Source organism: Lampetra fluviatilis, chromosome 33 (genome assembly GCF_964198595.1).
Source record: "Lampetra fluviatilis chromosome 33, kcLamFluv1.1, whole genome shotgun sequence".
NCBI classification, from domain to species: domain Eukaryota; kingdom Metazoa; phylum Chordata; class Hyperoartia; order Petromyzontiformes; family Petromyzontidae; genus Lampetra; species Lampetra fluviatilis.
In genome coordinates, this window is record NC_136307.1 from 6,390,308 (window position 1) to 6,415,063 (window position 24,756).

Here is a 24,756-nt window from a genome sequence, read left to right on the forward strand (position 1 = left end):
CCAAAATATTGTCGAACACGATCCAATTTGCTTGATTAAACAAAATATGCCGCTTGATGATGTCGGTGTCATGGGACTCGTACGTTTCACCTACATTTATAAAGACAATGGACTTTTGCTTATATTGGCAAGTCTGATCACGCACTACGTCCATTTATAATCGTGCAACTGTGATCAATTATTTCCTCGACGAGTACACCTACAAACGAGCATATGAAACAATACAAACCGTACTAATCAGACCATACGAGAGCACTGTTAAGGAAACTGATATTTCCAAAGCAGACACTACAAATGAGACGGTACAAATGATACCGCAGATGAGATGAGTTGAAACATGAGATCTTCATAACCTCAGCCTAAATATATCAATTCATTGTAATAATTTACCCAAAATTTCTATATATGTAAAGAAAATCACTCCAAACACCAAAATAATATTTTAAACTTTTTTTTTATAATTTAACCATTGCAGAATTCCAAAGCATTCACATTTTTTTTAAATTATCAAGCATATTAACCTGGACATACACCCACCGGAACCATCACCATCACCCATAAAACCCCATCACAAACCACGACCACCATCACCATAACCATCCATGCTGCATCCACCAGTAATGGAAGCATAACTGTGCGTGTCTGAGCTTCCATCCTTGACTCCATCATCTATACGTGTCATTCCCCTGACAGGAGGTATATATATTGAATTGCACTGTTATGCAACACACAGATGTGACCACGCTTTATGATAAACTCTTTCAGTGGTACGAAATTCACTTCTGGTGATCGTCAAACCACACGTAGAAGACATTTGAAAATATAACGCTAAACTTATTTGGTCATTCTCACTAATGCTATAATCAGTGGCGTAGCTATCGAGTGTGCAGGCGGTACAACTGCACCCAGGGCCCGTAGCGCCAAAGGCCCCAGGCACCAGCTTAACAAAGAGAAGTGGGGAAATGGGGGAAATTGAAAAGGGGGCTCCATTGCATTCCTTGCACCAGGGCCCATGTCAACCAAGATATCGCACAAAACCATCTCTATACAAATGATATGGCTTTCATACCTAGGCTTGCATAAATAACATTTCATGAGAATGTGTTTGTGTGTGCAGTCATTGGACACAAGGTATGTTATCACCAAAACTTGCTACACAAAAGAACCCGGTTTCTTTTCAATGTCAGGATTCCCAACCACGGGAGTTTAGTGCTACTGGCTCACAGCTACGACACATCAATTATGAGTCACCTGAGCCAACAAACCCATCTCCCGCGTGCAAGTGGTTTCTCGGAAGTGGAATGGAAGTTAAGCAGTTGAGGGGAAAAATAATAATATTAAACATCTCTGGCATGGGGTGGGGGGGGGGCGGGATGATATTGACTTCAGAAGTCAAGTCAAAGAGTCTCCATGGTCAAAGAAGGCACTGGGTGATGCTCATCTCTTTTGGTGGCCCTGAGTCAGTGGTGGAAATTCCACATTCCTATGGCCGGGCGACACTATACTCTATCACAATTGGATAGGTTGCCAAATCTCTAGTTGGGGGGTTAACTCGGCTCTTGAGAACCCATCCTCACTCAGGGGTTAATAAATCCCACTGTGGGAAATCAACAGTGATTTCTCAATGGACGGGACCCGCCCACACCGATATAATGCGGAATTTCCGCAATTCAAAGCCAAACCCAACAAACCAACCAACGAAGGTAAAAAAAAACTGCCCATCAGCTCTCGTTTGGGCAAAGAGACGCTTCTCCCTCCGACCTCATCAGTGCGACTCTTCCCTTCATCAAATCTGCAACACGAGCCCCGCGGCCGAGATGTTGTCCCCGCCGCCCACAGTCTGGAACACGTCCGTGCACACGAGCACGGGCGCGACGCACAGCTCATACGTGCGGCCGCGTCGCCCCCCGGCTCCCCGTCTGGCCCGCTTCTCGTCGTCCTCGCCCTGCACGTCGTAGCCCCCGTCGGCCTCTCCCGCGTCCTGGTCGCCCATCTCCTCCTCCTCCTCCTCCCAGCACGCCACGGGGCGGTTGGGGTCGACGGGCACGCGGCGGCTCTCGGGCCCGCGGCTGGCGGCGAACGAGTCGTCCATGATGAGCCGTGCCTTGGCGGCGTCGATGTCCGCGGAGCCGCACACGTGCCGATTGGCCGTGAGCGAGGCCTTGGCGGCCGCTGACATCCCCGACTTCCAGGTCGAGTTGCGAGCCGTCATGATCGCCTGTCGCGTGCAGGAAGAGGGGCGAGGGTAAGTTGGCCGCAGTAAGGGCAAGCGTGAGCAAGGGCGGGTTTCTGTGATGACTTAACCGGGTCCTAGGAGAGCGGTAGCGCAGCGCGCTAACCGCTGCGCTACCGTGAAACCCGGCGACCCGTTTCAAATCCTGTTCACGGCCAACACCAGTGACGATTATCTGAACCGGTCATGGGACTCCCCTAGGTTGACTTATCCTCATATGAGTGCATCGCGTGATGTATAAACATCGCCACTTAGGCAGATAAAGGTGGCTAGGCATGGTGTGCCACTTTCTCATGTACCGTGCCAGCCTGAATAGGTGCTCCCAAACAGCACTTGCCTTCTCCGTCTGTTAAGGTTATACGGGGGATCTTCGACTTTGTCATAACTTAACCGGTCCAGGAACCTTCACCAACCCCACGCTGACCAGCGCGGTCAAGTAGGTATGACACAAGACCCACAACGAACACGATTGTGTGTGCGGAGAGAGGCCCACTCCCAGCAGCGGCTATACCAACGCGTGTTCACGTGCGCGTTTCCCACGAGCGCCCACCTGGAAGGCGAGCGTGTGGACGTGGAGGCGGGTGAGGAGCCGCCCGATCCCCGCGCGGCGCTGGCGGCCCCTGACAGCGCCGTACACCTCGCGCATCTGGTCGAGCACGGCGGCGACGCGGGGGTTGGCGTCGGCGACCAGCGTGACGTCTCCGCCGGCGAGGAGACCGCGAAGGTTGGGCAGCTCCTGCTCGTTCATGCCCAGCGAGTCGGCCGCCGGCAGCAGCAGCTCGTCCAGCAGCTCGGCGAGCAGCGACGAGTCCGAGAAGGACGCCATCTCAAAGTGGACGAGGGCACCGCCGCCGTCGGCGCCGGCGGATGAGGAGCGGGCGGCCAGCATGGAGGCGCGCACGGCCCGCAGCCTGCGCACGCGCTCGCCTGTCGTGTGCACGGGGAACATGGCAGAGGTCGCAACCGGGTACCCGATACTCGTACCCTACCCGATACCCGGCTACCCGTACCCGGCCGGGTACGGGTACAGGTAGCCGTTTGCGACCCTGGTGCGGCCGGGTACGGGTAGGCCGTGAGTCACTGGTGAGTAACCGTTTGTCACTCATTTCGGGTAGGGTACGGGTACGGGTAGGGAACGGCTACCCGTACCCAGCCGGGTACGGGTACGGGTACCCATTTGCGACCCTGGTGCGGCCGGGTACGGGTAAGGAATCAAAACCCGTTTGCGACCTCTGGAACATGGACGTCCAGATGAGCGTCGCGGTGAAGGTCAAGGTGAAGATCGTCGTCGCCAAAACTTCTTGATGCCACCACACGTCGGCATCGCTTTCCGTCTGCCGGATGCAGCAGCTATAAAACTAAAACTATTTTTTTTAATTTTACCTGGTAAGGCTCACCGAGCTATAGAGATCATTTTTAGAAGCGACCTGGACACAAATTATAGCTCAATCGTGTGGAAATTTATAGCCGCCAAATAATCTAAATGCATTTTTCTACATGTGGAGGGAAAAACCGGACAGGGAGAAAAATCCACGTGACCACGGGAAGAACATGCAAACTACAAATATACAGGCATCAGGGTCGAGATCGAACCCACAATCTCCTGTATACCAGGCAATGGAGTTAACATCTCACCACCGTGGCTACTGCAGTCATCTGAGCTTAATTTCAGCCGCAACAGTCCGGAAGGCTGTCCCGGAAATTATCTTGGCGCGGCGCATCCATCCCTCGCCTGATTTTGTCCGTCATGATATTTGTTGTCCTCGTGTGATTATAAAATATAAATATTAATCTGGTCAAAGGAAAGGGAGGGGCATGGAGTGACGCGTGAACGCGAAACACAGGAGGACACAACGGCTGAGATGGGAAAATGAATTGTGCGCAGGGGAGAGGAGTGCAACTGACCTCGCGCAGCCAGGCAGGCAGGACAGCGGGAGGAGGAAGAGGAGGAGGAAGAAGAAGAGGAGGAGACAAGAGCGGGAGACCAGAAGAGCGGCCGCCTACAGTGACACGCATGCATCGCCGCTCAAGAAACTTGCACCACCACCGCTGAACACTGCAGGAAAAATCGCACGTGGGTTGGGAAAACCGGAAGCCAGGTGTGGTCTGCACCGCACAAACATGCCGAGTCGGCCAAGACTTACCGGGAGGGAAGGGAAAGTTGTCCATCATCTGGAGTCCTCCGACCACAAGCAGCGCCGGCTGGAAGGCGGCGAGCTCGGAATGAAATGCCTCTAGCGACTCCAGCCGGGCATTGTGGGTATCGCTGTGCACGATGAACCTGAGTTGCGGCAGCAATGCAGAGGTGGGGGTGGAGAGGGGGTTGATTTTAGCGGAGCGCGGTGATTCAATGTGTTCGTACAGCCGTTTGTCAATCCGCTGCAGGATGAAGGCCTCCCTAAGCCACTGCCATCTTTCACGGTCATGCAATGTAAACATTTGAACGGTTTTATATGAGAATGTATTTCCTGAAATACAAGTACTTAGATTGTTATAGCTAAACATTCTCATATTTATTAAGGTTCAGTACACTGTTGCTATTGACCTCTGAATACATGTTTGCTGCATTGCTTTGTTTAACCGTGGCTCACCTAGTTATGACAATAAAATAAGTAATATTTAAAAATACTTTTTTACAAACACACTTTAATGAAATGTACCGTACTCGTAATGGCAGAACTCCACGACTCCAGGAAGTGGCCGCAAAGCTTGCCATAACGTAAGGGACCGTGGTGATTTACAGCCAACGTCAGTTGAGCGTGGAGAATTAGACCCAAGCCGAAACATAACATGTAAAAATGAATGTTTAAAATACGTTTTTTTTATTTTTGTTATATAGAATATAGTATTGTCATCAGTATGATATAAGTATACCTAGTTTGCAGTCGATACCACATTGGGAAGTGGGTTAAAATTGAGTTACAAGATTTGAGGATACGACAACAACAACAGAGTGAGTTAAATAAAAGCGTGTAAAATGAGCAGGCCATGTGGTCCAGCACCATGGTCCGAATTCTCCCAGTTTGCAAATTTACTTCAATTACTAAATTTGGAAACAAATAGTAATTGCCACCCCCTACTGTGAAAATTAGTCTCGAGACTCAGTTACAGTAAAACCTTGGATTGCGAGCATAATTCGTTCCGGAAACGTGTTTGTAATCCAAAGCACTCGTATATCAAAGCACTCGTATATCAGTTGTGATCACGTGACGCTCTGCAGACAAAGCGTATACTGTACTACTCATATTGCAAGACCTCGCTCGTTTATCAAATTCATATTTATTTAAAAAATTTGCTCGTCTTGCAAAACACTCGCAGACCAAGTTACTCGCAATCCAAGGTTTTACTGTACACATTTCTAGATCAAATGTAATCATAACTAAAATATATAGATCAATATTAATACATTTTTGTTCATCCTGTTTGCAGTAAGTCCTGGCATGGGTTTCACGTAAATAACCATAGTTTTTTTCTTCATATTTGCACATTTCCTCCCTGCAATATTCTGGAAATCACACCACTGCCAATGGTGTTGAGAATGTGTTCGTCCTTGTAAAAAAGCTGCTGAGCTCAGTAGGTCTTTAGCAGCTGAAACAAAGTCTAAATCAAGCGAACGGCAGTGGAACGGCAGATGGCAGAATTGGTAGCATAGGACAGGGGTGGCATAAAGGGGTCAACGGAAGAGATGTGCTGCATCAATCATGCGTGCCTGTTGGCGCGCTTGGATGTGTAGTTCCCCCAGCGAGCGCCCGTGGGATATTCGAGGATCAGGTGAGTGTCGGCCTCCTCCACGGACTGCCCGGCCACTGCACAGGCATGCGTGCACAACGCCGTTACACAACGCCAGCCATGCACACAACGCAACAGTAGCCACAACACCACACCAGTCCGACCACCCAATGCAACACCGGCCACATAATGCAACACCAGGCAGACAACACGAGGTTTCCACGACCGCTTTTTGCACCGAGTGCCGTTAGGGTGTGGTAAATGAAAAATATTTAAGAGCGGCCCTGCAATTGCCTGCTCACCTCAATGCTGGCAGAAAGTCCTCCGCTAGAGGCAGCTATAGAGAGCCCCTCTAGAGGGTATTTTAGGCTCTTCTTCCACACTGCGCAGACACCTTTGGAGAGGTGGGAATATCCACATTTTAACTCGCCACACGTGACCTGCCAATAGACTAACTGTGGCGCACCCACTTATACTGCTGGGTGGACAGATGCAGGGGGGGATTTTAGAACCTGCATCAATGTGTCCACTACTGCGCTCGGAGATCGAATGATCGGGCGAGTCAAGTGTGCTAAACAGTACAGCAAGGCAGCATATGCAGCGTTAACATGTGGAGTCGATTATTATTTCCACTACGAGCTCAGTATGTACCATCATCACAGACTGGGTCTATTCAACATTCAAGTAGATAGAGGGGAACAGGGCGACAACCTGACCGATCAACTCACAGACAACCCGACAGAACTGACCAATACACCAAGAGACAGACCTGCCAACCAACATATTGACCAGCAGACTGACCGACTGACTGACCGCCTGATCAACAGACAGACCGACATGCCGACCGACCAACAGGCCGCCCCGAACGGCAGACTGACCTCGAACCTCTGGCCTCATGACCTGCAGGAGGCTGTGGGGGAGACGCGCTCCGAGCAGAACGTCGCAGCCCTCGGACGCCATGCGGTTCGCCATAACGGGGGCGTTCCCTCCGAGTGACCAGCGAGCGCCGGGCACAAGCGCCGCCTCCTCGGCCAGCCGGCGGAACAGCGACGCGTTGGAGATGAAGCGCCTTCACACGGCACAAAATCACGAAGACAACGGTCACACGGATACACACACTGTTGGTGGCAAGTGCTGTTAGTCGGCATCTATTAAGGCCGACGCGTGATACAAAGAGGGTGGTGTGGCTAGTACCATGCCCCGGCTGCCTTTGTCTCCCCAGTGCTGATGTTTACATGCTGCACTAGGTAATCGTCAATGGGCGAGTTGACGGTCTGGTCCATCAATCATAATCCCTTCCAGTATGCGTCCTGTACGTAACTTTTGTTTCGCTCATAATTATCTTGAAGCCCAACTCTAGTCATCTTTTTTTAATTATTCAACAACAAATCCCTGTAGTTCTATGAGTTGTAATGCATATGTTATTTATATAAAAAAAAGTCTAAGTACATAATTTTTCCAATTATAGTTTAAGCCTTTATTTCCCCTATCCAGTTTTCTGAAAATATCTTCCTTGAACGAGCTTGGTAAGAGCGTATCTCCCTAACTCATTAATCTTATTTGTATCTTGTTACTTTCTTTCTGCAATCTCAGCACTCGCTGTGGCATGTTTTAAAATGGTTTTGATTATTTTATGGAGACTTCGTTTTACAAAGTTCTTGTTGGTGTGCGAGCCCTTTGTGGATTGCATTTGTCGGATTATACACGCATACATACGTGGGATTATACATTGTCAGTGACTGTATTGCGATATCCGTGTTCCTATCAGCTTCAAACTGAAGCACTTGACCCCCGGTTGCGACATCTGAAAATTCAAACCGTTAGCATGTGTAGTTTATACAAATTTACAACGCAGAAAAATTACATTTTAAGCAAAAGCAGTAGCTGCACACGCAACATCGCCAAAAAGCGGTGGCGCGCGGGAAGCTGTTTAGCGCGAAACGCGTCAAGCAGAAAACCAGATAAATATTAAGAAAAATAAATAAACACTCACGCCCAGTGGTATTTAAGAGCTGTGGGTCACTGCAAGTTGGCCAAGTCACACCAGCCCATGAATAGGATTGTTATGATTCAATCTAGTTGCCAATGAATCCAGCAGCCAAACTAAAGCTACTCATCGGAGACTCTAAGAGGTTGTGGGAAATGCATCCCAATCCATCCTGTGAGGCTCCCTTGTTTTTGTTATATAAACAAGGATATTTCAGCTTGCGGATCAATATTTTCACCATGGAAAAATAGCACCCAAGAGGTTGTTTTGGCTTCAATATTTCTTTCACAACAACACAAAGACCAGTGATCGCGTCATAGGCTGCCGGGTCAAGTGCCGTTTGCGACCAGCTATTAGGGTTGCCTGGTTGGCTTTGCGTCCTAACGAGTATTGATGTTCACATCACCTTACAAAGTACTGTACCCACATTCTGGACCGAGGCAGCCAAGGGGCAGGGGCCCATATTGTGGAGGGCAATTGGTATCACAGCCAGGAATCAAACTTTGGTCGCCAGGATCAGTGCATCAGCCGCGAGGACATCCACTCTCCACTCGGAAAACGTGAGTGTTTACACGGCGCAAGTTAAATGAAACAATGCGGGCAGTAAATAAACCTTCAGCGCAATTACACCCCAGGGATTGGTGAATAAATACTTCTCTTCCATAAGCAGGAGCTTTGAACAAAAATAACTCGATGCAAGCATACAGTGCCATACAGGGAGAACATGCAAGCATGGTGTGAGCACTAGATTGAATGGGTAATTATTGTTCAGTTAATGACATATTGAAAGAAAAGTTAATGACAGACTTCTGTTGTCCGTACACAGCTTGCGCAAGAAAACATTTAGAACTAGGAGGTTCGAACCACGTGAGGCTGGACCAACGCATCAAAGAGATCCCTCGTTTCATTCGAGTGATCCCCGTCTCATCCGCTACAGAACCCTCATTGCATCCAATAAATAAGCCACTTCTTGCCTACGGTGACATCGTATGGCTCCTATATTGATTCAAATGTTCCCATTCAAATCGAAAATAGTGCATGATTGTTACGTTGAAAAATAAGAAGAAAAAACCCAGTTTAACCAGGACTGGCTGGACCAGGATTAGAACCCAGGGTGTTGTTGGCACCAGGCTCAGTGTCTCCGAGCCACCGTGGTTTATGGGACAACAGCTCATATGCTCGTGTGTGTGTGTCAAGTGGTGGCTCAGTGGTTAGCACACTGCACTACGAACCTGGCTACATGAGTTACATTCTCAGCTACAGCTGAAATCAGAAGCTTAAATATGAACAGTTTCTGGGCCTCCCTTAGGTCAATTCAGACTTAAATGAGTAGCTGCTGCAGTGTGTAAACATCAGCACTGGCAAGACAAAGGTGGCCGGCCATGGTGTTTCTGACCAAGCCCTCCCGTTGTGCTCCGTGTCGGACTTCATAGGTGCTCACCAAAAAGCCTACGTAGGCTGCACGGGGGATGTTTGTCTTTTGGTGGAGCGGTTTGCCATCGGCTAACCCAGGGGTCAGCAACCAAAATAACAAGAAGAGCCATTTCTTTCCAATTAGGTACAAAATTCAGTATTTCAAGAGCCGCAATGCATCTGAGTACATACTGTACATACGTACATATCGTCAAGAAGCAGCCCGTAAAGAGCCGCATGCGGCTCCGGAGCCGTAGGTTGCCGACCCCTGGGCTAACCCATAACACCTGGGGTCTGTCTTGCGACTTATGGCCAGCAAGCGCTAGGGAACCATCACTTCGTGGTGAATGGTGGCTGTTGTTGTGTTTGTGTATAGAGAGGGGTGTTTGTATATGTAGATGTGTGTGCGAGGGTTAAACAGTCTGTTAACAGCTATTTGGGGATCTTTGTGTGTGTATGTGTGTACGTGTGCGGGGAGTAGTAGTGTAGTGGTTAGCGCAATGACCTATGAACATTGCCGACCCGAGTTCGATTCCCGCTCATGACGAAAAACTGGTGAATATTTTAACTGGTCCTGGGCCTCCCCTGGGTCGACTCAGCCCTAAATGAGTACGTGGTACGGTGTGCAAACATTAGAAATGAAAAGAAAAATGCAGCGAAGCATGGTGTTGGCCACCAACCCCCTCATGTGCCATGCCGGCCTTCATACGCGCTCGCTTGCAGCACTTGCCCCAACAGTCTGTTAATGGCTATACGGGGGATCTTTGTCTCTGCATGTGCATGCATGTGGTGTGCGGATGTGTGGAGAGGCTGCGTACTGTTGTGTGCATGCGCACATGTGAGCGCGCGTGCATGTGTGTCTGCGTGCACGTGTTGAGCGCCTGTCGCGTGCACGCGTGCGCGCGTGGGGGCTGCGCACTCTGCGGCAGCGCCGTGGGGGAAGAAGTAGGCAAAGGTTTGCGCCAGCTGCTGCTTGTCGGCGATGAATCCGTGGTGTTTGGCCTCCCCGCTCGGCTCCACCCCGAGTCGCTCCAGCAGCGCCACGCCGTCCACCACCCAGTCCAGGCAGCCGCCAAACCCTGGTGGCGCGCACACGCCGCACGCCAAACGTTCACCAGTGTCCGTTTCGTTTGCGAAATTAGTGACGAACATATTCGTAGGTTTTTTCGGTAAAGTCACGTAGGTAAAAAATTTCAATTAATAAAAGTTAAATAAAATAAAAATCACGACGTTTCGGAGGCAACACAAGCTTCCGTCTTCAGGTGGAACCGTCACAGCACAATAGCTGTACTTGATACTGTACTTGATACTGTACCTGATACAGCTATCGTGCTGTGATGGTTCCACCTGAAGACGGAAGCTTGTGTTGCCTCCGAAACGTCGTGATTTTTATTTTATTTTTATTTTACTTTTATTAATTTAAATTTTTTACCTACGTGACTTTACCAAACAAACCTAAGAATATGAATCCTTGCAGTCAGGAAAGCTTCAAATCTAGAATTAGTGACGAACATATTCGCCAACCAAGTGTTGATTATTATTGCTTCAGTCAGAGATGGAAACGAGTGGACGGAATGATCAAGTGTGCCGATGACAACGACTGCCCACCAACGGCCGAAGCGTGGCTATGATGAGACAAAGTCGACGAGTCTGAATGAAGATGCAAACTGAGATAATATGGTAACGGGGACCGGGGTGCACCGAGGAAGGTGAAACACGGTTGGTGGCTATATATGTATATCACAAGATTTACCGAGTTCAGTGACTGGCTGACCTGATAATATTGGGGGGGGGGGGGGTGAGGATTGTATGCCCCTGACACTAACATTTGATAACTAAGCTTGGACGTCACAATGCAATACACTTCACATCCTCCCATCCAGGCATCGCATCGTAGGCCCATGGTCATGACGATGCTGATAAAGCTAAATAAGGATAACATATTAATGACTATGACCTTTAGACAGGTAACAGTTCATACCACATCCTCTTGTCATTCAATGGATCATCATGATTCAGTATCGTGATCCAATTAAAAAGAACGTTGATTTGTCTCTTTTTTTTTAAATCACATTATTTTTCTCTCTCGCTCCGTTAGCTTCAATGTGTAATGCGGGCGTAAGCGACCTTCCGGATGTGACGTCACGGGGGGTGGAGTCATGTGACGTGGGTGGAAGGTTCGGGTCCTTAAGCGGGTAAACCGGAAGGGGAAGGCAGTCGGGGTGTGAGCGGAAAAGAGTGAGGCCACGCGGGCGAGTGTGGAGAGGGGGGGGCGCCGACGGCCATCGGGAGCCAACCCCGAAGATAAGAGGAAGCTGCGGAGTGGTGTGCAGCTGCAGAGGAGACAGCCAGAAGGGCTGCGTGTTAGAGGCAGCGGTGTGGCTGCCAGGAGGAGCTGCGGAGAGAGAGAGAGAGAGGGCTGCGTGTTAGAGGCAGCGGTGTGGCTGCCAGGAGGAGCTGCGGAGAGAGAGAGAGACAGCAAGAGGCTGTCAGAGCTGCGGAGGGAGAGGAGTTGCAGCGAGTACAGCCAAGGGGGGCTGTGTGAGAGAAACAGCAGCGGAGCTGCTGTTGTGGATCGGGCCGACATTGGAGTCAGCACCGTGGAGAAGCTACAGAGTAAAGACAGCCGTGTGGGTGTACAGCACGAACCGAATAAAGGACACCGAGCCAGACATCGTGGTCCAGTCGTTTATTACACTGGTGTCGGAAGTGCAACGGCATGTCGAAACAAGTGAGGAAGAAAGTTAATCCGGCGCCTGCATCGGCTTCTTCGTCCGACGACGACGAACTCCCTCCAACCACGGATCCTGTTGGGGTGGTGGAGGAGAGCCCGGCTGAGGCGACCACGGGAACGGGAGTGGAGGATGTTGGCGCGGTGGCGGGTCCGTCGACATCATCAGACGCGGATCAACGATGGCAAGCGATGGCGGTACAACTGGAGGCACTTAAGGACGTCCTGGCGCATCTATGCCATCTCGTCGCGCCAGGGACGATGGATGATGCAAGTGGTGCTCCGCGGGCCGCCACGTTGCCTGTCCTGCCGCCGCCATTGCCCACGCGGCAAGAGGCCGCCATTTTGCGCGCTCCGTGGCGCCAAACCGCCATCTTGGCCACGCCGCGGGCCGACGCCATTTTGAATTTGCCATCACAACCACCACCATTGGAAGACGGCGGGAAGAGGAGTCGGAGTCGCCACCTTACAACGGTTAAAGAATTTTCCGTCGGTGGGGACTGGAGCGCGTTCGCCTGCCGCTTCTTGGCGGCGGTACGCACAGCAAGATGGACCGATGCGGAGGCTTTGGAGGTGTTGCCGACTCTCCTGGACGACGAATCTGTCCGATTCTTCCGTTCCATAACGACCGATAAGAAGGCAACTTTATGTGGTGTTTTTCAAGAAATGGCCGATGCTTATGAGCCACCAGATGATGCGCATCGGCGATTCGCTCAACGACAACGAGCACCAGAGGAGTCGCCCGTGGCGTTCAGGGGTGCGGTGCTGGAGCTGGCCATGGCAGCTTATCCTGAGACGCCACAGGACCTGCTCGAGCCTCTCATATTAGGGAAAATGTTGGAGCTGTCTCGGGATCTAGGGATCCCCATGCCTGTGTATGGGCATGAGAAGCTAACTTCCCGGACGGCTGCTAAGTGTCTCGATGCGCAATTCAACCTCCGTCGCTGGAAACAAGTGACGGCGTGGACGGGGGGGCCCGTCAAAGAAGGGGATGCGCTGGGGTGGAACCCTGCGCAGGCTGTCTATGTTCCGGATGACCGGGGCCCTCAACAACTGACGGCCGCCTCCGCTCCATGGACGGGACGCGGCGGGCCGAGACCACGCGCGGCGCTACCAGAACGGGGCCGTCAGGAGGCGAGGCCTGCGCTTCGGCGCAACGAGGCCGAATGTTTCCGCTGCGGGCGTAGGGGCCACTACGCCAGAGACTGCTGGGCCCGCTTCCCGGCTCCGCCGCAGCAGGAGGCCTCGGCACCAGTCAAGTCGGCTAAAGATCCTCCGAAACAGGCATGTCGGCACGCACCAGACACTCGGCAAGGCTTTACACCTCACCCATCACCGTCGTTGCGCCATCCTAACGTTGTGGTTAAAGCATGCCCTTCGACGGGGCCTTGTCGCTCGGTCACGCAATGGCGCAAGTTGGCACGGAGAGTCGTCGCGGCCGCTACGGGCTCGTCCACTGTACCGGGGTCTATACAAGGGGTGGACGTACGCATTTTGGTCGACTCCGGCGCGTCTGCGACTATTATTTCGGATGTCATTTTTCATCTGTTGGGCATCCCGCCGGGGGCTGTGCGTCCGGTTTATGGGTCGTGCGTCGCTGCGAACGGGGGTAGCATGGGTATCGTGGGTCAGGTGGATGCTAAGATATCTATTGGGGATGTGTCGGCCTCGGGTGTTGTGTTGATATCGAGATCTTTGGCGGTTCCTTGTTTGTTAGGCACCGATTTTTTGGCTAAGATGCCCATTTTGATCAAAATCAATGAGAATTGTATTGAACTGCCGGGGGGCCGTCAAATCTCGTTTCTGCCGTCGCCCTGGGGGCGACCTGCTTCGGCCGTACAAGTGCAGGCGCTGTCCGTCGCATCTGTGGACATCCCACCTGGTACACAGATGCTTATACCCTTGCGGTATCGGAAGCCCCTGCCTGATCGGCTAGGAGCAGTAGGGGTCTTGTTGTCACCGTCCGCCGCGATAACAACCGGGTTGGCGTTAGTGGGGGCACAGACCATCGTCCGGCCGGATCAATTACCGTTTTTACAGGTGCTTAATGCGGGGGGAGAAAACGTCCGTGTCCCGGCCGGTACGGTTGTGGCACATGCCACTACGGCGTTTGCGACCCATGATTGTCCACATAGCCGGGGAGTTGTTGCTGGGGTTTCCGAGCCAAGGAGTTCGGATGACCGTTGGGTTGCTCATTTATGTGACGAAAATTCTTCCCTGTCCATGGAGCAACGTGGTGCGCTGCGTAAATTGTTGTTGACATATTCCGATGTGTTCAGCTCCGATGATTTGGATTTGGGCCGCACTTCGTTGCTTTACCATCACATTGAGACGGGCGATGCTGCCCCTATTCGATTAAATTCGCATCGGATGAGTCCTGCGGAGCGAGAACACGTACGGGGGGCAGTGGAAGACATGTTGGCTGCGGACATTATATCGCCATCTAACAGCCCATGGGGCGCTCCAGTCGTCTTGGTTAAGAAGAAGGATGGCAAATTGCGATTTTGTGTTGATTTCCGCAAATTGAATAAGATATCGGTGGCAGATGCGTACCCCCTGCCGCGTATGGATGACTCCCTCGACGCATTGTCGGGGGCTAAGTTCTTTTCCACACTGGACCTCTCTTCGGGATTTTGGCAGCTTCCCCTTGACGAGTCCTCACGGGAGAAAACCGCATTCCGTACGCCGCAGGGGTTATTTCAATTCAACTGTCTCCCGATGGGATTGAATGCGGCCCCTGCTACATTTCAAAGATTGATGGAGCTCGTTTTGACGGGGTTGCAGTGGGAGACATGTCTTATATATTTGGACGATATCATTGTCTTCAGCCGCACATTTGATGAACATTTGACGCGGCTGGAGACAGTGTTCACGAGGATGCGTTCTGCCAAATTGAAATTCAAACCAAAAAAATGTCACCTACTGCAACGGTCCGTCCGCTATTTGGGGCACATTGTGAGTGCTGAGGGAGTGTCCACGGATCCGGAAAAGACGGCGTGCGTCCGGGATTGGCCGACTCCGGCCACCGTGGGGGATGTTCGGCGGTTTTTGGGATTTGCCTCGTATTACCGAAGATTTGTGCCGGGTTTTGCGACGATTGCGAGGCCCTTGCATCTCCTTACGGGTAAAGGACGGAAGTTTGTTTGGGGACAGCCGGAGGAGGCGGCCTTTCGGAGTCTGCGTGATCTATTGGCCACGGCCCCAACATTGGATTATCCCGATTTCGATCACCCATTCATTCTTGATACGGACGCGAGTGACACAGGTATTGGGGCGGTGTTATCACAGTCTAAAGGGGGTGTAGAGCGTGTCGTGGCGTATGGTAGCCGAGTCTTGTCTCCTGCAGAAACCCGCTACTGTGTCACTCGCAGAGAACTATTGGCGGTTGTTTTTTTCCTACGGCAATTTCGACCATACCTCTACGGTCGTTCTTTTATTGTGCGTACGGATCATGCGGCCTTGCAATATGCCCTTAAAATTGACCAGCCATCCGGACAGTTGGCACGTTGGTTGGACACGCTACAGGAATTTTCCTTCCAAATTCAACATCGGAAGGGAGTGCGCCATGCGAACGCTGACGCACTTTCCAGATTACCGCGGCGCGCCCCTTGTAAATGTGAGTCGGGGACGCATAGGTGTTCGCCGATTCCAAACCCCCCTCAGCTGCTTACGTTGGCCGTCGAGAAGTCGGACACTCCGATGGAACCGGGACCGGCTGACGGGGTTTTGAATCTGCCGCGGTCTGTCTGGATCCGGGAACAGATGATGGATGAGTCATTGGTGTCCTTGCGGAAGCGGTCTGCTAAGGACAATGGGAGTCCGAGTACGGCTGTGGGGCCGCAAACCGCTCTCCGAGATGGTCTGCTTATGTGGCGGGAGGGGTTCCAGGAACGTTGGCGCCTGGTGGTACCAACGTCCTTGCGATTCGAGTTGATTAGAACCCTCCATTGTGACACTCTCTTACATTTAGGGGTGCAGAAGACCTTGTTGACGTTGCAACGTCATTATTTTTGGCACGGCATGGCGACAGATGTCGTAGGGCACGTGCGCGCGTGCCCTGCGTGTGCACGACGTAAGCCGCCGAAACATCCTTACGTGCCGCCTCTCCAGTCGATTCAGGTGTCTCGAGTCAATGAATTGGTGGCACTGGACATATTGGGACCTTTTCCACCATCGGCGAGGGGTAATAAATATTTGCTGGTAGGGGTTGAGTACCTCTCCCGTTGGCCGATGGCCTGGCCGTTGCCCGATCAGTCGGCCGCGGCCATTACCGACGCCTTTTTGTTTGGGTATATTATGGATAAGGGGGCGCCTGAGAGACTCCTCACGGACCAGGGCAGGAATTTCTCTTCTAAATTATTGGCGGAAGTGTGCGCGGGCCTTGGGACTAAGAAAGTACGGACATCCCCATACCATCCGCAGACGGATGGTATGGTTGAACGGCTGAACAGGACATTGTCTGCCATGCTTTGCCATACCGTGAGTGAACAACAATCAGATTGGGATCTGCACATCCCCGGGGTGCTTTCGGCGTACAGGATGACGCCTCATGCGGCTACAGGATATTCGCCGTTTTACCTTATGTATGGTCGGGAAAACGTGCCGCCGGTGGATGTGCAATTGGGAACTGGGGTGAAGGGACCTCGTAAACCACTTCCTGAATACATTCAGGACACGGTTCGCCGAGTCATGGAGGCGCGGGAGAATGCCCGCGTGGCTACGGCCAAAGCCCAGGCCCGGAACGAGCGATATGCGCGACGGTCTGAGGGGGAGTGCCATTGGAAGGTTGGGGACCTAGCCTGGCTTCATTGTCCACAGGTACGTCCGGGGACCTCGCCGAAATTGCACAAACCCTGGCATGGTCCCGTACGCCTCATTGCGGTTCCCAACCCACAGTCAGCACGCGTCCAGATTGGGTCTCGTCGCTGGGTTGTGCATACGTCGCGCTTGAAACTATATGTTGCTCCCTTACATGATGCGTCATCCCCCAATGTTGCCTTGCCGGGGTCTGTTGCTGCTGACTCTCCCCTGCCTGCGTCCATTGATCTTGCTAGAGAGCCTGTCGTACCTGTTCCAGACAGGCCGGCCGTGACATTGCGGGGGACGAGGGGCCCTGCTCGGAGGACGCCTGCCGGGTCTGCGGGACCTTCGAGCCCTGCAGCCCTTCCGACCCAGCTGCGGGCACGGTCACAGGACAAGCCCAAGACTAACTCTTTAGGGACACGGGACGGCGATGGACTTCCAGCTGCGACAGGGGGATTACCCCCTGTCATTCCTCGACTTTCATCGCGTTCCCGTTCTGCGAGTGGGCCGCCGACCGTCCGGGACGGGCCGGCGACCCGCACACGTTCCAAATCGCTTACGTTTCGTTGATTGTTGTTGTCTTGTTATTTTTTCTTACAGTTGTATTTATTGCATGCTTTTTGTACGTTCGTTGATGTTAATTGCGTTGTTGTTGTTGTTCTTGCTGTTACATTGTATGCTTAGTGTCCTTTAGGGGGGGAAGCTCGGTTCGCCGCATTACGATTTGCTATTGGTCAGCCGAGGTCGGCTGGGATTTTTCTACGGGGGAGGGTGGTGTAATGCGGGCGTAAGCGACCTTCCGGATGTGACGTCACGGGGGGTGGAGTCATGTGACGTGGGTGGAAGGTTCGGGTCCTTAAGCGGGTAAACCGGAAGGGGAAGGCAGTCGGGGTGTGAGCGGAAAAGAGTGAGGCCACGCGGGCGAGTGTGGAGAGGGGGGGGCGCCGACGGCCATCGGGAGCCAACCCCGAAGATAAGAGGAAGCTGCGGAGTGGTGTGCAGCTGCAGAGGAGACAGCCAGAAGGGCTGCGTGTTAGAGGCAGCGGTGTGGCTGCCAGGAGGAGCTGCGGAGAGAGAGAGAGAGAGGGCTGCGTGTTAGAGGCAGCGGTGTGGCTGCCAGGAGGAGCTGCGGAGAGAGAGAGAGACAGCAAGAGGCTGTCAGAGCTGCGGAGGGAGAGGAGTTGCAGCGAGTACAGCCAAGGGGGGCTGTGTGAGAGAAACAGCAGCGGAGCTGCTGTTGTGGATCGGGCCGACATTGGAGTCAGCACCGTGGAGAAGCTACAGAGTAAAGACAGCCGTGTGGGTGTACAGCACGAACCGAATAAAGGACACTGAGCCAGACATCGTGGTCCAGTCGTTTATTACAAATGTATAAAAAAAAAATCCGCCAGCGTCTGAATCAATTCCAATCGATGAATCGACAATGCACCCCTCGTTACGCCTGCTGTAAAGCATTTAGCAACGTCAATATCAAATCCATGCGAGACAACAAGCCGCAAATCAAACCCACAACGATGTCACAATTTCGATTTAAAGCTTTCGTGACTGCAGGGATTCATCTTCTTGGTTCTTTCGGTAAAGTCACGTAGAAGGGAAGTAATAAAATAATAAAAATGAAACATAATAAAATAATTCTCACGACGTTTCGGCTACAACGCAAGACGACTGCTTGCGTTGTAGCCGAAACGTCGTGAGAATTATTTTATTATGTTTTATTTTTATAATTTTATTACTTCCCTTCTATGTGACTTTACCGAAAGAACCAAGAAGATGTCACAATTGTTAGATCGTCTGTTGCCTCCACTCTGCACGGCCCCCTTCTCGTGGCTGGAGTGTTGACGGCACCTGGCCCCTGAACCGTGAACGCGTGGCACAAGACAAACTCCAAGGCTGCGTGTGTGTGATTCGTAATAATAAAAAAAAACATTATATAATCCGAAAAACACGGGCGGGTCCTGGGCCGTGTTAACTTCAGCTGTACACGTGGAGCTCATATTCCTTGCGGCTGCCAGTCCAGGAAATAGAACACGTGCATTATATCAACCCCCATCTCTCCACACACACACACACGCGCTTTGCATTAGTGCATGTACAGTACAGAGTCCTTCTGTCAATCCACTGCTGGATGAGGCGCATGACAGCTCCTGTTCCACGTGCGCCTCTTTCTGTCGCAAGGGTCGAATTTTATTTTCCCTTTGCCAATGTTCACGTTTATATATTGATGACACTAACACAGCAAAATGTCGAACATGTAACTAATACTCCAGGATAAGGTGTTGGGTCTTGCAACATCACACCTCGAAGCCATGAGTCATTTAAACGCTGTACGCTCAGTAGTGCTAACTCATGCGGCATACATTCAAGCTCCAGCCTTATAATAGTAACTGCAACCTTTCTCTAACCTTCTAATTATAATGATATTGCAACAACAACAAAAACACCTGGTACTGTTTTATTAAAACGTGGCCCTTACAAACCCTAGGGAATTGTCTTGGTGATAATTGTTGTCAATGTATGTTTAACTCATTTCGCACCGTGCATAGTTAACCGTGCTGATCGGAGGTACGCGGTCAATTGTGCGAACTCGCTACGATGTGTGGAAGCAGCATTGCTGTGCGCGCAATCATGCACACGTGGCTTGGGTCAGATGTAAAATGTGTGTCGTAAACCCTCCTCCACCCGACAGCTGGAGAGCAATCGAACAACATTTAACAATTTGGTACGACGCTTCGCTGATAAGTTACAATCAGCATCATCAGGCATTTGCCAGAATCAATAAATATACACTTCGTATATTGATCCGTATATTGCATGCGGAAAACGCCGCAAAACATAGCTTTCATCCCAGCCTCTGCATGTAACGATAAGCTTAGCTTCGACTGTTATTCCGCAATCCAGCTAAGTGGTGAGACTCAACAGCAGAGCGAGCGGCATTTGGAAGGTTTCGAATTCAAATCGTGGCTTTGGGGTTGACTCAGCCCATCATCCCTCCGGGGTTGATAAAATGATTACCATTGTGTGGGGAGAGTTGGGGAAAGCAACAGTGGTTGTCCGATGGATAGACTCACCACTGCCATGTGAATGTGGATTTTCCACCACCGGCTCAAGAGGACTGTGAACGTGAGAAGATCATTGCCTCAATGGTAACGAGCAGGAACTAATTATGATACGTTATTTATCACATACTCTTTATTTATCACGTATGCCACGTCCCGAGCAGGTGACACACCAGCTCCAATTACATAATCAGCAATGTTGCTCTTCACTTCACTGTATAATCCTCAGCATCGCAGGTAACAGTCACAGCTTGTAACTAAGGCTACCCTTCCCACCTCAGGGAATCCTACCATGCAACACGTTACATTATGAGCCAGCCCATGTCCCCCAGGTATTTGTCCTGCACATACCATTTAAACTGGAAGTAACCTCCGGGTACCCAGTCCATCCTTGGATGGGTCCACGCTACAAAACAAGCGACGATTTACCATCGCTACCCCTCATCCGGGCGAAATGACGAATTGCCAGAATGTGGGGTCCAGGTAACCCCCCTGCTATCCAGGTGTCCCACAGATGCCCCCCTTACACCGAGGTGTCCCTCAAGTGACACCACACAGGCATCGCCTCGGTCTCCCTCGCACCCATATAGCCCCTCAGGGGAGATGGTATACCCCCATGTTCCCCAGGCACAAGTGTTTCCCAGGTAAACTCTCCCAACCAGATATCCCACCCCCGTCGCTAATACAGATGTGCACCTCGTGTGTGTACAGGTGTGTTACCACGTGTGTGTACAAGCTCGCACCACGTGTGTGTACATGTGTGCACCTCGTGTGTGTGTGTACTAGCTCGCACCACGTGTACAGGTGTGCACCTCGTGTGTGTACAGGTGTGCACCACGTGTGTGTACAGGTGTGCACCACGTGTGTGTACAGGTGTGTGTCACCACGTGTGTGTACACGTGTGCACCACGTGTACAGGTGTGCACCCAACGTGTACAAACTCACATCCCATGTGTACACAGGTGTGTGCGTGTCACCCTCCACCCCCAAACTCCCTCACAGCCCCGACCCCAGCCCGCCCGGGTTACCGATGGCGACGCGGGGTCTCGCGGGCCCCGAAGTCCGCGCCTCGGCCCGCAGCAGCGCCGAGAGCACGTGGTCGAGACGCACGGCGGCAGGGCCCCTCAGCGCCGCGTCCCAAGTCTCCGGCATCCACAGAGCGCCCAGCACTGCCACCACGGCCACGAAGCCACCCACCGTGACCAGCCCGTACGCCATCCTCACCCCTGCTGTTGCTGCTGCTGTTGTTGCTGTTGTTGTTGCTGCTGCTGCTGTTGTTGTTGTTGTTGCTGTTGTTGCTGCTGCTGCTGTTGTTGTTGCTGCTGCTACTACTACTCCAGGGGCCGGTCCTTGCTCTTTATACCAGAGTACTTTGCTCTTGGTCCCAATCTCGTCTTGGCACGGGTCTGGTGTTGAATCTGGTATTGGCACTGATATTGCTCCTGCTCAGATCTTGCTCCTGGTACTAAACTCGCCTTGGTGACTGGTCTGGTCTTGCTCTATAAATTGGTCCTGCTGTTGGTCCTGATCGTGGTTCCCGGACCGCCCCCTGTGTGTGTGGGGGGGGATCTGGGTGCAGGTCTCAGCTGATGTGACCCAACCGGACCTGCCGGGCCACGCTGTTGGTGCGTTGGCCGCCGCGAGCATTGTGACGTCACCACGGGTGCGACACGTGAAGCCGCAGACGCCATCTTGCTACGGGTGTTTAATTTTTCGATTTTAAAATAAATTTAAATTGTAAGTAAAAAATTAAAACAAACTCACACAAACACACCCGCGTTTGATCTTCCACGGAGCTCACGGTCGACCCTAAATCGCATCCGCTGCACAAACCGTGGCAGTAGTTTGCGGATTATCCGATGCACAAATGGAAATTTAAACAACAAAAACACTCTCCAGCAGCAGTAGTGTGTGACCGTGGTCATCCAGACCGTGCCGAAACAACGTGTAACGACGCAATGCCCCGATCCACAAATACAAAGGCGAACCTATCAACCCCCTGACCAGTGCTCTAGCTTATTACTGAACAATTCAGACCTTGATAATTGTTTTTTTTACCCTTTTATCTGGCAACAAAACTGACACCTTTTTTTACAAGGAGTCTTGTTTGCATTGACCACAATACCTACAGTCGGAATGCAAACAAAAACATAACTCTGATAATGTATGCACTGTCCTTGAAATTGATTGGTCCACACCCGAGACAGCTTTCCTTAGAGCCTAGTCGCACATGGTGTTCGACCAGATGACGCCAAAAGGCGCACAGTTCAAAGACAACGCACTCTCAGAGTAATGAGAGCTCGGGGTAAGCATCTACATCGAACACCATGTGAGACTAGGCTCTAAAGAAAGCTGTCTCGGGTGTGAACCAATCAGTTAAAAGGACAATGCATAAATTATCAGAGTATTAAATTTCGATTTAAAGCTTTCGTGACTGCAGGGATTAATCTTCTTGGTTCTTTCGGTAAAGTCACGTAGAAGGGAAGTAATAAAATAAAATATTTTATGTTCATGTTTTATTTTTATTATTTAGCAGAGTATTGTTTTTTGTTTGCATTTGACTGCAAGTATTGTGGTTAATGTAAACATGATTCCTTGCAAAAGGTGTCAGTTTTGTTGCCATAAAAAAGGGGACAAACCCCTATTAATGTTTACACATTTGATTCAACCATTCTTGGTTTTATTCCTAAAGCATGCATTTGGTTAAGGGACAAAGCGATCACGTAATGTCGCAAAAATAAATACCTACAATTTATAAGTAACGTATCATTCTGTATCGTACATCTAATGCAATCAAGATAAGTGTAGCTACTTTTACATTAACATCGGCAGGTGGCGCTGCTTCCACGACACACAAACACAACGCTTTCATCAATAACACTGTCTTCAAACGGAACAAAAAGTGTCATAGGCGACGTTTCGGGCTATGGCCCTTCTTCACATCACATATAGAGGCCAGAGTCGTAGGAGTGAGTCGCTCAGAGAGGTATGGACGAGTGAGAAACGCCACCTATCACATTATTTTCCTTTCAAGGCCACAACGTAATTGGCGAATTAATCTATTGCGTTGTTTTATTATTTGTTCTTGTGTATCAATTTCCAACTCAGTATCACCAATTAATGTGTATCCACGACACAGCTCAGTCAAAAGTAAAATGACATATTTATAAAGCGACAATTAAACAAGGCTCTGCTTTACTATGAATACAATACACCTGCAGGTTCATATACTATGGTTCCTCGAGAACAATGTTACCCATGAAGCATTTGTTTAAGCGGGTAAACTCAGGCTCCGTTTTGAATTTTCCACGTCTCATCAGCAGAGTGTGGCCTGTTACACAAATGCTGTGGGACAACATTGCTCCAAAGGGAAGGAATTTTGGCCCCAGGGTTCGTTGTGAGTGGCTCCAATATCAACCCGGTTCATCAAGCAGCTAAACCGTTGACTACATCACACAACGTGACCATCGCCCGTCGTGGTGGAGAATGTAAGCAACACAAGAAGTGCATCATATGTCTCCTTCCCGTATTTGTTCATGCACATAAAACAACACATAAGTATTATAATAGGGTTTTCCCCCTTTATTTTCTGGCAACAAAACTGAAACCTTTTTACAAGGAATAATTTCTGCATTACTGTAACCACAATACTTGTGGTCAAAAAGCAAACAAAAAACACACTCTGATAATATGTGCATTGTCCTTGAAACTGATTGGTCCACACCAGAGACGGCTTTCTTTTGAGCTTCGTCTCAATTGGCGTCCTCTGGTCTAGCACCAATTGAGACGAGGCTCAAAAGAAAGCCGTCTCTGGTGTGGACCAATCAGTTTCAAGGACAATGCACATATTATCAGAGTGTGTTTTTTTTGCATTTTGACCACAAGTATTGTGGTTAATACAGACATGATTCCTTGTAAAAAGGTTTCAGTTTTGTTGCCAGAAAAAAAGGGGAAACCCCCTATTATTATATTTTGTTCCTGGCAAAGGAGGTCTAATGATGAAACGAATAAGTATTTGTTTTACACGTCCCATCAGCCATAGGGCCTTCTCCCGGTACCCAGTAAACAACAACGTTGGACCAACGTTGAGTGTTCCGGTTTCCTCCGACACGAAGCCAAACACTCATTTGTAGATTTGGTCCAACATATCAATGCATTCAATTCAGCTTTATAAGATAAAATACAATATTACCATTAAAAAGTCCATGGTGATTGTTTAACTATGTATGTAGAACTTTTTTCGCACCGTACGTAGCCAACTGTGCTTATCGGAGGTGCGATTCTTCACCACGCTCGTTAGCGTGGGTTTGTGAGGCTTTTCCATGGTAAATAAATGACAGTCAAGTCATGATGAATAAATAAATGACAGTCAAGTCATGATGACCTCACTCATCCATGATGACGAGGATAAAGATCCGGATGGTGATGATGTAGGAGAATGAGGAAAACGATGTGAATGGTGATGAAGATTACAAGAATGATGGTGATAATGGTGCGATGGTGTGATGGTGAGGACGATGATGAGGATGATCATGACGATGATGAGGGCGTGGATGAGGATGATGAGGATTAGGATGATGATGCTGATGTGGAGAATGAGGATGATGATGATGTAAATTATATTCTTGGTTATTTCGGTAAAGTCACGTATAAGGGAAAACACAAAAACTAATTATTATTTTATTATTTTATTGCTTTCCCTTCTACGTGACTTAAAAAAAACAATAAAGTAATTATTATTTATTATTTTATTGTTTTTCCCTTCTACATGACTTTACCGAAAGAACCAAGACTACGAATCCCT

At 50.3% G+C, this 24,756-nt stretch overlaps 1 protein-coding gene across 1 annotated transcript; it reads right to left on the minus strand.

The window, feature by feature from the left end:
- Positions 1 to 478: 478 nt before the first annotated feature.
- On the minus strand, positions 479 to 21,557 carry LOC144943993 (ADP-dependent glucokinase-like). The gene is made up of 7 exons (XM_078871941.1): positions 20,981 to 21,557; positions 10,282 to 10,441; positions 6,841 to 7,031; positions 5,943 to 6,039; positions 4,378 to 4,514; positions 2,784 to 3,160; positions 479 to 2,218 (listed from the first exon to the last, which is right to left on the minus strand). Exons 1-7 carry the CDS (start codon positions 21,168 to 21,170, stop codon positions 1,787 to 1,789), a joined length of 1,584 nt encoding a protein of 527 aa, XP_078728067.1. The 5' UTR covers positions 21,171 to 21,557; the 3' UTR covers positions 479 to 1,786.
- Between the last annotated feature and the right edge of the window lie 3,199 nt (positions 21,558 to 24,756).